This window comes from Aulonocara sp. 'chitande type north' Nkhata Bay, linkage group LG17 (genome assembly GCF_057382095.1).
Source record: "Aulonocara sp. 'chitande type north' Nkhata Bay isolate Kocher_YH1m ecotype deep benthic linkage group LG17, A_spYH_male_GT1.1, whole genome shotgun sequence".
Classification (NCBI taxonomy): Eukaryota; Metazoa; Chordata; class Actinopteri; order Cichliformes; family Cichlidae; genus Aulonocara; species Aulonocara sp. 'chitande type north' Nkhata Bay.
The window spans coordinates 17,962,436-17,975,595 of record NC_141360.1 but is presented as its reverse complement, the minus strand read 5'-3'; the positions used below and the strand labels follow the sequence as shown (position 1 = coordinate 17,975,595).

Genomic DNA, 13,160 nt, shown 5'->3' with positions numbered 1-13,160 from the left:
TCTCAAGCTCAAAGCTGTACATGTAGAGCATCTGAGCCTGTACTCTAGTAACAAACAGCTGTTTGGATCACCAGATGTTCCAGTAGTTTGAACTTCCAGTCTGGCAGTTTCTGTGTTTCCAACAGAAACTGAAGACCAGATGTTTAATTCTTCTGAACAGCCTGAAAACCCTCTGACAGCATCCTGTTTCTGCAGATGTCAGTCTGATGTCAGAGGTTTCAGTTTAGAAGATTTAAAATATTTTGTCTCTCAGCGGTGCCCCGGCTCTCCTTCCTCCTCTCGAGCATGCTTGTGTAACTATTTCTGTGGCTTCACATTTCCCAACACATGATGGTGAAACGTTTGTCCTGTTAATGCTCCAACTGAAAGAGGAAGTGAATTACAGGCTCTGACCTCTGAATGTTGTCATTCTTTTGTTTTCTTCCTCAAACTGTCTGTTCAGTGGTGTTAAGTAAGCTCTGAGATTTCTATCGCAACACGTGAACCTTCTTCATGTTCGGGTCTGACACTGCAGCTTTACAAACATCAAAGTCGTCATCTGAAGGTAATTACTTTTCAGTGCCAAAAGAATTAAAAGCAGTGAAGACAGCACAGCACTGTGATGGTTATGTTTCCTTTATCTTAAGGTTTCCATCACTGTGAGTTCAGAACAGGTGGCTTTTATACCCAAAGTGAGTCTGGATGTCAGGTAGAGGAGAGTAAACAGAGACTTTTTGGATCTGAATGAACATTTAAATAAGTCAACAAGCTATGTCCTGACGCTTGGAGTGGTCAGAAACAGCACACTTCCTTTTAGAGATTTAATTCAAATATTTGAGGTAATTTTTCATGATATTGAGATACACTGATCACCAGATTAGGTGACCTTAAAAGTATAATTCCAGATGACTGATTTGTTAGCTCTTTGTTCCTGTATGTTCTCTGGCCAGTTACTGCAGGTCTTCTTTTTGCATCAGTGTGAATACTTACTGACACATATCAGTGTGAGGGATGCTAAGCTCAGTGTGAAACACAAATCATCCTCTATGAATGCTTAAAAGCAGGTCTTAAGTGTTGCTTTAAGTATTTCAGACATTTCTATACCTTTTATGCCTAAAATAATAAAAACCCCAGCGATTTTCTACTTGTGCAATTAGAATAAAGTGAAAATGTAAACACTGAAACTACAAACAGCACACGATCACACATGACCTGTGTGACCCCAGCTGAGATCTGAATGAACAACAAGAATCCAAAGTTTACTCAGTTTATTTCTTTATAAAATCGTCTTGTTTTTCTGCTGAAGACGAAATATTTGAAAGGAATAAAAAGGAAAAAGAGGATTCAATTAAACTTTCATCAGAGAGAACCAGCCAAGAAATAACAGCTGTGATATAATATTGCTTTGGCGCTGAAGTTGATCGGTACTGGTCTCTGACTGGTTCTGGACTCGTTTCTGCTGTTACTGACTGGCGGCGTTGCTGACGTCCACCTTCAGGTCCTTCGAGACGAGTCCGGAGGTGACCGGGTGCATCCCCGCTCGATGAGCCAGAAACACTCGAAGAGCTTCATCACGAAACTTCTCAAAGTTAAACACCTCCCTGAAGATGAAGCACAGCCACAATGATTAAAACAGCAGAAACACAGTAAGAGAATCAGTGCTGCCTCCTAGCAGACACACCTCGGGTATCAATTTCAAAACCCTACATCACCGTGTTCTCAAGTTATCAGATTAACACGATTTTCAGAAAACTTGCTCTGACCTTGAGATTGAGGTCAGTCAGATTCAAACTTATCCAAGATTTTTAGTAGAAACTTATGGTCCAATTTGAAAACCCTAGATAACCTTCTTCAGTTATTGCATTGCAAGAGTTTTAGAAAACTTGACCTCTGACCTTGGCAATAAGGCCAAGGTCAGTCAGCTTGATCTCGTCTGAGAATTTTAGTAGATACAGCTATGGGACCAATTTGAAACTCTTATGTCATCTTGTTCTCGAGTTATCACACTCACAAACTTAGGTGTTCATGCCACGTCCCCGGGAGGGTGACGATAATACCTCATAAGTCTTTAAAGTGGAAGGGTAAAAATGGTAAAGGCACAGTAAAAACACAGAAGAAACAATAGAACAAACGGTAAAAACAAACATGAAGGTCAGTGATGTGGAGTTTTGTTCTAGTGAAACTACTGTTGAAGTGTAAGGACCTGAAGAGTGGTCGTGTAAACTTCATCCTGCCCTGGTCGGTCGCCATCTTCAGCGCTAGTGGAACCGCTTCCTCCCACCTGGACCTGACGCACAGCCTCAGCCACCTGGAGGGAGCACAGCCAATCACCAAGAGGCTTTAAGGAGGGGAAGGTTTTAAAATGAAAGTCCCATTTATACCTGCTGAAAGACTCACCTGAAGCGGATCTCTGCATTCATATAGGCGTTGAGATCGTAAATCTCCTGCATCTTCTTCACGCGAGTCAGAGGGAGCGGATCCTGAAGGAAGGAACAGGTGAGTGAACGGAAGTGGACTGTAGGGAGTTAATGTGGAGTGTGGTTACCTCTTGCAGTAGCAGTGACAGGAACTCGATGACCTGGTGGGATGACAGAGTCTTCACATCGGACCGCTTGAAGCTGTTCAGGTCCTGGTCTTTAGCCTGAACGGGGACAGAGGATGGAGCTTTGAGCCTGAACATAAAATCACTCAAGAGTCCTCACCAGATTCAGGTCTCACCTGGAGCCACTTCTGACTGAGAGCGTTGCAGGCGTCAGCCATCGTGGTATCGTATCTGAAACAACAGCCAATCAGGACAAAGGAATCAGATTGTTTTTAGAAATCAGAGACCAGATGGAAGTCTGAGTACTTACTGAGGTTTAACAGGAGGCATCCCAGGTGTGAACATCCAGGCGTTCCAGTCCACCTTGTTCAGGATGTCCACCTGAGACACAAAAACTCATCTCAAGGCTCCATCTTGACCTTTGAACCCACCTATCTATCACATCTGGAGTTTCTGCCTGATCACCCTGTAAATATTTGTCTTTTCTTGTAACAATCTGACCTCTGACCAAAACCTGCCAAGCTGATGTTCCTTCCCTCCAGTCACTGTAACTCTGCCTGAGTGTCCAGTTGTTCCTCACCTTGTCCTTGAAGTAGGCAAACAGGTAGTTTTTCCACTCCTCTGTGGTGACGCTGCTGTAGGCAAACCGCTGGATGTACGACTTCACAAAGCCCATGAACACCTCTGAGCAAAACAGATCAACAGGTGTGTCAGCAACTGAACAGGAAAGAGGTGAGTGTGCAGGAGTGTGCAGGTGTTACCTGGCCCTCCCAGCTGCTCCTCCAGGTAATACAGCAGAGCAAAGCCCTTCTCGTACGGCACGGAGGAGAAGGCATCGTCAGGACTGACGTCCTGCAGGCTGGGCACCAGGTTGGTCAGAGGGTTGTTGGCTCCAAAGGTGTTCACCTGAGATATGATGAGCACAGGTGAGTGGAAGGAAAACGTGCCTCATGTCAGACTGTGGATGTGACACAGGTGAAGGTGTATAATGTTTGAGTTCTCACCGAGTCCTGCAGGTCCTTCCAGCCTCCGATGGCTTTGAACTGCCTGAACTGTTCGCTCTCCAAACACCTGCCGATCATCCTCTCCAGGTAGACCGTGTGACCCTCGTTCAGCCTGAAGGTACAAACATGCTGACGTCAAATAATGACGTAATAATAAGCATCTTGTTGGAGCCGACAGTGGAAAATGCAATGTCTGGTTGCCTAGGTAATCCTTTACAGTACTTCCCACCACTTTGTGTGTCAATCAGCTGTAACAGTTGTCTGAATTTTTCCTTGTGAAAACCAAAGTAAATCAAAGATTTTCAAAAGGACGGTCTCAGCGAGCTATCGGGTCAGCAGTGGGGACGGGTCAGCCAATACGTTGCATCACCTGACCCTCAAACGCTGGTATTTCTTAATGATTTCTGCTTTTGTGAAGTCGAACCCTGGATGATTTTCGTTCAGCTAACCTCAGAGTGAATCTTTCCAGGTAAACCAACCCCACCATGAGTTGATCCCATTTCAGAGAACCCATAAGTTCCACAAAGTGTCTGTCCCAAAGCTGTGACTTCACTCTGAAAACCTACACAGTGCCTGGACACCTGAGCAAATGTGGGCCTGTTCTGTTGCATCGGGTTTTGTGACTTAGAGCATGTCTCAAAACTGGTTTTAAGATTTTATCTTCTGAGGCGTCCATGGGTTCTCTACACGTCTCTGCAAACACCTGAGACCCTTGAGCTGAGCTCCACCTGTTTGTTTGTTTACCAGAAATGCTCCCAGGTCTTGTTGGTCACCAGGTTTCCAGTCCAACTGTGAGAGATCTCGTGGGCAATCACCTGTAGGACACATGCACAGTCACAGACAGGAATGGAAGGTAATTTAATTATAATGCATGATCACATGGTGAGGTGGGAAGAGTCTTGTACTCACACCAGACAGAGATTTGTCTCCAGCCTGAAAACAGACAGGAAAAAGCTGATCAGAACTAACAGTCTCATGACACTGACACATCATGAACAACCTGATTGGCCCCCTGTTTGTACGTACCAGCAAGGTGGGCGTGGCAAAGGTCAGACATGGGTTCTCCATGCCGCCGTAGGGGAAAGATGGAGGGAGAACCAGGACGTCATACTGACCCCAAACATACGGTCCAGCCAGTTCCTCAGCTGTCTTCAGCATGGCTTCGGTCTGAAAGACAAGGAACACCCGAACATCACTCCAGCTTCTCTATGTCCTGCATGTTCTACATTTTTTTGTGTTCTCATGTTGTACATGTTTGTATGTTTTACATGTTCTCATATTTTCATGTTTGTATGTTCTCATGTTCTGTGTCTTCTTTCCATTGTTTGCGTGGCCTCAGTGTGTCTGTGGTTCTCACCTCGGAGAACTCAAACGCTGCTTTGTCCACAAACTCTTTCTCCGACCAGACTCTGGTCCTTGGCCCGATCTCCCTGCCAACCAATCAGAGCACAGAGTTAAGTTTACCTGCTGAAGCTGATGCTGTGACATCAGAAGAGGTAAGACAATCTGTACCTGCTTTCCAGAGCTCCAGCCACAATGGCTATCAGGTAGGAAGGCATAGGCACCTGAGATCAGAGGTCAAACAGAGGACAGTCACGCCTGAGGCCTGGTGATGATGATGTCAGGTGATGAAGAGAAGAAAGAGACTCCCCCTACCGTCTGCCTGAACCTGTAGATGATCCGACCACTATCCTGAGGATCGACTTCCTGTCCATCTCTCACTGCACTCATCACCGCCACCAGGTCCTTAGGGACAGACACCTGAGGGACAGGTACCCACACACAAGTACACACCTGAGAGACTAATATCAGGCTCTGGGCACTGAGGTGATGCTATGAATGTTGTTCAGGTGTTTTTTTTAACAATTATTAATAATTTTAATAATCAATAATATGTCAGTGGTGTTTGTTTACCTGAGCATAGTAGGTGTGCTTGATGGATGGGGTGTCCTGACAGGGGATCATGCTCCTGCAGTGATGAGCCTGTAAGACAGCACAGAGGGCACCAAGGCTATTAGCTGCATGTTGTGTTCAGGGGTGGTCTGTACAGAGGACGCTCTGCAGCAGACTGAGGCTTTAAACTTTACAAAGCAGTGAAATCAGTTTGAAGAAGGTAGAAAACGAGAATAACAGGGAAGCAGTTTGTTAATGGTTGCAGTTTCACAAAGTTTCAACAGTTCACAGAAAAACCACAAAAAGTGGAACTTTTCTTTCTGTTGAAGGTTTTCGTATGCAGCGTTTCAGGTGTAATCAACCAAAAATATGTTTACAGTAAACTTCAGTTTAAAACTTTTATTTTAACCTTTTATAACTTAAAAAAGGTTTCAAAAGAGAAAAAATCTAGAATTTCTCTGAATTCAAATTTAAACATGAAAATTTTAATCATTTATATTGGATATAGCTCAGGTGAGGGTAAATGGCTCACCTGGCACTGGCTGAACAGGTAGGGGTGCTTTTTCCCGGCAGTTTGCTCAGGCGTGAGCCACTGCAGTGCTGTTGCTGATGGAGACGTCTCATAGGTCACCTCCACGATCACATGTTGCCCTCTGATTGGACAGCAGACGTTAGAATTTAATTAGAAAAGACAGGCCATAAGGACAGAGAGAGTGGAGGGCGGAGTCACCTGGAGAGGTCAAAGGGCAGCGTGATCTCCAATGGGGTCCCCTTGAAGCTGTGTTTGGGCCCTAGGCTGAAGCGCGCCGGCTGCCCATTGGCCGTCACCGACACCACGCTCAGGTCACTGCTGTCCAAAGTCTGTGGTACAGAAAACCCCAGTTACCGAGCTGCTGTGTCAGCACCTGAACCTGCTGATAAATATTCACCTGTCCTACCTGCACAAAGGTCACCTTACACACTCTGTCTTAAAGTTGAGCCACGTCACACCAGAGTCCATTCAAAGAAAAACTTATTTTACTTGTGTGTCTATCTGTCTGCCTTATGGACAGGTGAGGGTTAACCTCTTAAGCAACCATGCACCCAAAGATGGGTGCAAAAGGGAGGGGATTACGGAGGTAGAAAGACAGAAAACCACTGGGGGCTTAATGTTACATTTACCTTTCTACAGGCAACCGTCTTGCAGCTGCAGAATCAAACCTGAGCTATGAAAACTGTTAAAAACAAATAAGTGAAAAGTCTGCTCTCCTGCACACCTGTTTTACTAAACTTCAGTCTACGGCTTCAGCTGACTGGTGTCACGCCAAACTCCATCCAGAAAAGAGCCATTTTAAGTTTTTATGCTCTGAATATATTTACAGAACTGATTCAAAATTTGAAATCTGACACTCACGGGTGAGAGTCGATGGTGAAGTAACAAAGCGCAAGAATAACCACAGACAGTGAACTGAACCACAGTTTCCAGTAGGGGTGCAGGCTTCTGTGGAATTTAAAGAACTTAGCCTGGACACGCCTGTTCTATCTGAAAGATACTCACCTGTCACAGTTTTTCCAAAACAACAGGTTAAAGTTAACGAGTTTGTTTTAATAAAGCAGTTATTAAACCCGATCAGTCCCGAAGCTCGAGGATGTCACACAGCGTCACAATTTAAATGCGACGTGAATAAAGATCAATAATTAAGTAAAAATGTAAGTAAAAATGATTTATATCACAGTTAGAGTTTTAAAGATCGTAAATATGTGAAGCTTCAGTTTGTGAAATCACGTTTTAAAACTTTAAAACAGTAAGGTTAGTTTATTAAAGCTGAGTGACAAACTGTTTTTATAAGTCTGTAAAAACGCCTTAACACCAGACTCCATTTAAAAACAGCTGGAATTAAGGTACCGGTACTCCCCGAGGTTAAAGTTAATCATCAGGCACACCTTAACGCTTGCACGGTGCCGGATCACAGAGGAACACCCGAGGAACCGTCAGTGTGACCCGGCTCGTTACTTCTTCGTGCTCGCCTCTAAGCACGCACTCCCCTTAAATCCAGCGGATTTTAGTTGGACTCTGGTGAGCACTAAAGGTTCAGTTAGATCGAGGCTAACCCCCCGCGTCCCGTTGACGTTACCAGCGTAGAGAATCGGTCCTCCAGCGCCTCCACAGTCAGCGCCACCCTCCCTCTGATTACGTGCCTGTCGAAGTCCAGGTGCAGGTGCAGGTTCAGGTGCTTGGTGACGCACCTGGTGAACGAGGAAAAGGAGCACGGGTCAGACATGACGTTCAGTCCGGTTACAGCTGAGAGACTGGAGAGCCGAGCTGAGCGCGGCCGGTAATCTACCGGAACACGCTGCGCACGCATCCGGCCTTTTCACAATAAAAGTAATAAGTTACAGAAAGCAGTGATTTGTTCATAATAAGAGATCAAACTTGTGTGGATGTATTTGTTGGGGTAACAGGCAGTAAAAATCAGTAGAAACTAGTAAAATAAATAAATAAAAGCCGGCAGCCTTTGATTTTCTCCAGCAGCGGTGTGTGTGGGTTCATTCTCTCTTGTCCAACAGGGGGAGCTCTCTCCGGCTTCTGCCCGCTGATGGTGATGGAGGCTCGGATGGTGATGCGCAGAGCTGCTGCCGTTTTGGTCCGGTCGTGATGGACCCATTTGACGGTCCCGGTTCTCCCCGACACGAGGAGCAGGAGGAGGCGGGGCGCGCGGAAAGCCGCAGCCGGTGGGCCCGCTTCTCCTCCTGGTTGGAGTGCGCGTGCGTCGTTACGTTCGACTTGGAGCTCGGACAAGCAATTGAGGTACGTTAGCCTGGCATCGCTAGCATAGCTAGTGATCGATATGATGAATGATCACTGATGATCGGAGGTTTGATGAGTAATTTCAGTTGAAAAACAGCCGCTCCTCTGTCTGTACCAAACTCCATTTAAACCCCCCGAATTCTTTGTTCACATGTGACCTGTGGAGAAACGCACCTGAACAGGTAAACACCAGGCTGAAAACATTCTCGTCTCGCAGCTTTCATTCAATCAGCGTAAAAATCTGACCGCTCGGTGTTCGCCTTGTCCTGCCTGTACCTGGTGTTGCTCCGTTTATGGTGGAGGTAAATAAAGATGAATGCTGTGTTAAAATGTGAATACTCTGTAAAGGACAGGTGGTAATGACTGAGACACTGAATGGAGGAGACAGTTAAGGATCCGTGGAAGGCAGCAGAAGTAAAATCAGCAGGATTCTGGGTTTGGTGGTGGGACTCAAGGAGTTGTGTCTGTGGATTAAAGACAGCTATGTTGGCCTAGAAGCACCAATCCGTGTTTTAAAAAACGCATTGTTTTCTCATTATTATTCTGATAGATTTTGTAATATAATACAAATAATAACAATATCAGACTGCTCTTGAGCTCATCATAGAACCAATCGATTACCTGAAGTGTTTCAAATATTATAGACTATACTTTTTGTGCAACTGCTTATCAGAAGATTGTGGATAACGAAGGGCGATATGCAAGTTTAATTAATCCTCTCTTGCTATCTCAGATCGGAAAAACTTAAAAACGTCAGAATTTTCTGCAGATTCTGAAATATTTTCCCCTGTGTTTACTTTCAGCTGGTTTATCCTCAAGATGTGAAGCTGACAGAGAAAGAGGTAAATATCTTCAGCTTCCTGATCACCTGTAAGTGTTGTTGATTACACTTTCACTGATTCTGTTTCGTGTTGACAGAAAACCAGTATCTGCTACCTGTCCTTCCCCGACTCGTACTCAGGTAAGCTGAGGTAATGCTAATTAATACTGCAGGTGTCAGAGGTTGGAGGTCAGAGGTCACGTGGGCTGTCTGTTATTTCCCAGGGTGCCTTGGGGACACTCAGTTTAGCTTCCGCTTCCGTCAGTCTGTCGGTCGCCGAACATCAAGGCTCAGAGACGACCTTTACAACCGTGACGCTCCCGTCACACTGCAGGTGAGACTCACCTGGTTCCTGAATGGCTGATTGCTTCAGCCTCACAGGTGCGTAACATTTCTGTTCTGTCTGTCAGAGAGAAACGGCGCATTTCTTCGGTTACGTCTACTTCAGACAAGTGAAGGACGTCTCTGTGAAGAGGGGCTACTTCCAGAAGGTCACCAAACACATCTGTGTTCACCTGTATTCACCTGCTCACAGGTGGTCATGATGGTGATAGTCATTTGACTCTGTGTTTCAGTCCCTGGTGCTGGTGTCAAGGTTGCCATACACTCACCTGTTCCACTCGCTGATGCAGACCATTGCACCTGAGTTCTTTGAGAAGCATGAGCCCTGCCTTGAAGCAGGTAATCACATCATGCTTGGATCATATCTGGGAGGCAATCAGGTTTCAGAATGGCCCTTAACGTGTTTTTCCTCTGCTCATCCCCGTAGTTTGTAACGAGATCGACCAATGGCCTTCACCTGTACCTGGGCAGACCCTCAACCTGCCCGTAATGGGCGTTATCTTACAGGTGAGGAGAGAAGTGGCCTGGCTCACAGGTGACAGAAGGGATGTGGTTTACAGGTGTTTGTGTGTCTCATGTTTCAGGTGAGGATTCCTTCTAAATTCGACAAACCTGGGGGAAGTCCGGTGCGACAGACGGCTAAAGAGGTGAGGTCTTGTTGCTTTGATCTTGTTAATAATGTTTATTCTTGTTGTTGTTGTTGTTAATAAAGTTTTTTGTATGCATGCTCAGAACCTGCTGCCGGTGCCGACCCTTCTGCCCACCATCCACGAGCTGGACCTGTTTAAGTCAGTACTCGTTAAGGTGTTCTATGTTTCTCAAGTGTAGGTGTGCTCTCTGATTGGTTAATCTCAGTCTCACCTGTGTCCTGCTCAGGTGTTTCCAGTCCATTCTAATCCACCTGCAGATGCTCTGGGAACTTACCTTGCTCGGGGAGCCGCTTGTCGTTATGGCTCCATCTCCCACCGTTTCTTCGGAAACAGTCCTGGCTCTCATCAGGTAACTGAGGGGTCACAACGAGCCCCCAGCATCCAATCAGAGTATGGTGTTTCTGTTGTTACCATGATAACGATGTGTGTCCACAGCTCCATCAGCCCTCTGAAGTTCTGCTGCGACTTCCGACCCTATTTCACCATCCATGACAGCGAGTTCAGGGAGTACACCACCAGGACGCAGGCGCCGTGAGTCATGCTCACCTGGAGCCTGAACACACCTGTGCTGTAAACACACCCTTGGGACACTTAAAGCCTAAGTTTAGGAAAGCGGTCGACAGATGTTCCAGCTTCACGTGTGATTACCTGTTTCTTCTTCTCTTGTTCAGACCAAGCGTCGTGCTGGGCGTCACCAACCCGTTCTTCATCAAGACGTTTCAGAGCTGGCCTCACATCGTCCGGCTGGGAGAGGTCAAGATGGCAGGTACGCCGTATTCCTCCTCTTCCTGCGTGTTCACTGTGAGCTTCCTGTTTCTGTGAAGTGCCATGGCTGTCAGGCGTGTGCTGTTCAGATCGTCTTTGCCGTTCTTGTTGTGACCTTTTTAATCACGTATGCGTGCTGTCTCTGATGTCTTCCAGGTGATTTACCGAAGCAGGTGAAGGTGAAGAAACTTTCTAAGCTGAAAACGCTTGACACCAAACCAGGTAAGCCGGTGGGGGCGTGTTTGTACCTGAGCTCAGGTAGATGTCTGTCATGCTGAAGGTTTGTTTTGGCAGGAATCTACACGGCTTACAAGACGTTTCTGCACAAGGACAAGATCCTGATCAAGAGGCTGCTGAAGGTGAGCACACCTGAGCACACCGCACACACAGGTAATGCAGAGTGTCGCTGACTGACTGTTTACCTGCAGGGGATCCAAAGGAAGCGGCCGTCGGAGGTGCAGAGCGCCATCCTGAGGCGACACCTGTTGGAGCTCACGCAGAGTTTCATTATCCCCCTGGTAAGTAGTTGCGCAATCAGCTCGCATTGCCTGTACTTTATGATGTAAGCATAACTTGTCCAATCACAGAGCAGTTCTCGGTAAGCAGCGTGTTTTGTCTAATAGGAACGCTACATGGCGAGTCTGATGCCCCTGCAGAGATCCGTTACACCCTGGAAGGTAAACAGGAAATGAGTGGTGGTGATGAGGTCACAGTGCTGTCTTGTGTTACACATTTCCTGTTTCCGTTCAGACTCCGCCTCAGATCCGCCCCTTCAGTCAGGACGAGTTCCTGTCCACATTGGACCATGCGGGCCCGCAGCTCACCTCTCTGCTTAGAGGTGATTGGATAGGACTGTACAGGTGAGCCTCACGGGTGTGAGTGATCCAGGTGTTTTCTGTCTTCCTGTCTTTAAGTTTCTACTTCCTGTTTCCATCTCAGGAAGTTCTTCAGGTCTCCAAACTTTGACGGCTGGTACCGTCACCGCCACCGAGAGATGACACAGAAGCTAGAGAGTCTCCACCTGGAGGTCATCTGCGATGCGGTAAGTTATCTGAGCAAAAATGCTCGACCATCAGCCAGCTGTGCAGCCCCTAATCCAGGTGTGTCCTCTGCAGGACCTGCTGGGATGGACCAAAGACAAGTCTGAGGTGGAGGTTGTGGATCTGATTCTGAAGCTCAGAGAGAAGCTGGTGAGTTCCAACAGGAAGTTTGTTAGACAGGAAAAAAGTGTCATGTAAAATTGTGTTACAGATAAAAAGCTTAGGATAAAAATTAATTTGAAGAAGTAAAACTTAAAACTGCAGGTGAAAAAGATTTTAGTTACCTGAGAGTTAAATCAAAAGTGAGATGGTTTGATAGTTTGAAGCTGGACTTGACAATGCGTTCACTGACCATGGACGCTAAAGCGTTCACTAACGCTGGGACGTCTGCCTGTAATAAAAGTTCATGTTTGGGGTAAAATCCATCATATTTGTGATGGAGATGATGCTGCCCTGGGCCACAGAGGAGACTGGGGGAAAAATATTTTCTGGTTTCTTGTTTTAAAGCTTAGAGATGAAACTTTGTTATGAAAATGAAGCTATGATAATAATTCAGGATCCTTATCTGGGTTTAATCCAAAGTGAGGTGGTGGCCTGCAACTAGGATCGTTTGCTTCTTCTTTGTTGGTTTCATGTCAAAAGTCTAGTTTTTGAGGACAGGAAGTGTGTGTGGCTTTTCAGATTAAAGCTCGGCGTCAGCAGCTGCAGCTCAGAGACGGTGTGATGGACAAACTCGACTCTTTCATCTCCTCCATCATCAGCTCGCTGCCTGCCGACCTGCAGATTGTGCTCGGCACAGGCGCGTCACCGTGACGACAGCTAACCCCACAGCCAGGACGCACGCTTGTGTTCATCAGCATCTTCACACTCCACAGAAAAACCAACATCGGCTCAAATCTTCAGTTTTTGGAATATTTAAATTTTATTTAAACTTTATTACCTGTCTCCATCGAGCTGCTGCTCTGGTGTTTTGGTTTCTCTGACGGTGGAATCAGGCTGTTCGTGTTTCACAGAAGTCGTATTTTTCTATCATCTCCACAAACGGAATGTAACACTAAGAATGAAGCTCCACTTTCTGTTTGTTTGTAAACCTTTATTTTGAAATTAAAGTCTGAGCACTTCCTGTCCTCTGACTTTTATTCATGTTTGTTTTATTTTAATGTCCTCCAGGATTCAGACTGAACAGAAAGGCTTTAAGTTTCCTCTCATGTCATGGTGAAATGTAACTTCTTGTGGTCTGACGGCGTCATCATAAGCCTTTGATCTTCATGCTGCTGCTCTTTAATGCTTCAGTTTCAGACCTCGAGAAGGAAACCTCCTGATTCTTTCTCTTTCCT

The 13,160-nt window shown here is 46.0% G+C and overlaps 2 protein-coding genes across 4 annotated transcripts; one reads left to right on the top strand and one right to left on the bottom strand.

The window, feature by feature from the left end:
• Window positions 1-1,232: 1,232 nt before the first annotated feature.
• Window positions 1,233-8,445, bottom strand: lta4h (leukotriene A4 hydrolase). 2 transcript variants are annotated; one of them, XM_086268809.1, is made up of 20 exons: window positions 8,381-8,445; window positions 7,533-7,644; window positions 6,149-6,279; window positions 5,951-6,071; window positions 5,440-5,508; window positions 5,182-5,286; window positions 5,038-5,090; window positions 4,883-4,955; window positions 4,552-4,692; window positions 4,435-4,458; window positions 4,270-4,340; window positions 3,526-3,637; window positions 3,283-3,427; window positions 3,102-3,205; window positions 2,832-2,902; window positions 2,698-2,752; window positions 2,525-2,620; window positions 2,377-2,459; window positions 2,183-2,287; window positions 1,233-1,580 (listed from the first exon to the last, which is right to left on the bottom strand). In XM_086268809.1, the coding sequence occupies exons 1-20, from the start codon at window positions 8,428-8,430 to the stop codon at window positions 1,442-1,444; spliced, it is 1,860 nt and encodes a 619-aa protein (XP_086124935.1). In that variant the 5' UTR covers window positions 8,431-8,445; the 3' UTR covers window positions 1,233-1,441. The 2 variants fall into 2 exon arrangements, with proteins under 2 accessions (XP_086124935.1, XP_086124934.1); XM_086268808.1 differs by lacking the exon at window positions 8,381-8,445 and having other exon boundaries at window positions 7,533-7,837.
• On the top strand, window positions 7,968-12,950 carry dennd6b (DENN/MADD domain containing 6B). 2 transcript variants are annotated; one of them, XM_086268810.1, is made up of 20 exons: window positions 7,968-8,206; window positions 9,010-9,048; window positions 9,125-9,167; window positions 9,251-9,360; window positions 9,437-9,517; window positions 9,602-9,707; window positions 9,796-9,875; window positions 9,953-10,015; window positions 10,101-10,156; window positions 10,245-10,367; window positions 10,454-10,549; window positions 10,690-10,784; window positions 10,940-11,005; window positions 11,078-11,142; window positions 11,212-11,301; window positions 11,407-11,460; window positions 11,534-11,643; window positions 11,723-11,825; window positions 11,899-11,973; window positions 12,505-12,950. In XM_086268810.1, the coding sequence occupies exons 1-20, from the start codon at window positions 8,054-8,056 to the stop codon at window positions 12,634-12,636; spliced, it is 1,740 nt and encodes a 579-aa protein (XP_086124936.1). In that variant the 5' UTR covers window positions 7,968-8,053; the 3' UTR covers window positions 12,637-12,950. The 2 variants fall into 2 exon arrangements, with proteins under 2 accessions (XP_086124936.1, XP_086124937.1); XM_086268811.1 differs by having other exon boundaries at window positions 8,068-8,508.
• Window positions 12,951-13,160: the final 210 nt, after the last annotated feature.

Excerpts from the sequence above, each read along its gene's own strand:
- lta4h (XM_086268808.1), bottom strand. The coding sequence starts at position 7,763 with ATGCGTGCGCAGCGTGTTCCGGTAGATTACCGGCCGCGCTCAGCTCGG. Across the intron at positions 6,072-6,148 it reads CTGCCCTTTGACCTCTCCAG|AGGGCAACATGTGATCGTGG; the intron begins GTGACTCCGCCC and ends CTGTCCAATCAG. Across the intron at positions 4,341-4,434 it reads GAGACAAATCTCTGTCTGGT|GTGATTGCCCACGAGATCTC; the intron begins GTGAGTACAAGA and ends TGTGTCCTACAG.
- dennd6b (XM_086268810.1), top strand. The coding sequence starts at position 8,054 with ATGGACCCATTTGACGGTCCCGGTTCTCCCCGACACGAGGAGCAGGAG. Across the intron at positions 9,361-9,436 it reads ACGCTCCCGTCACACTGCAG|AGAGAAACGGCGCATTTCTT; the intron begins GTGAGACTCACC and ends TCTGTCTGTCAG. Across the intron at positions 11,461-11,533 it reads GATCCGTTACACCCTGGAAG|ACTCCGCCTCAGATCCGCCC; the intron begins GTAAACAGGAAA and ends GTTTCCGTTCAG.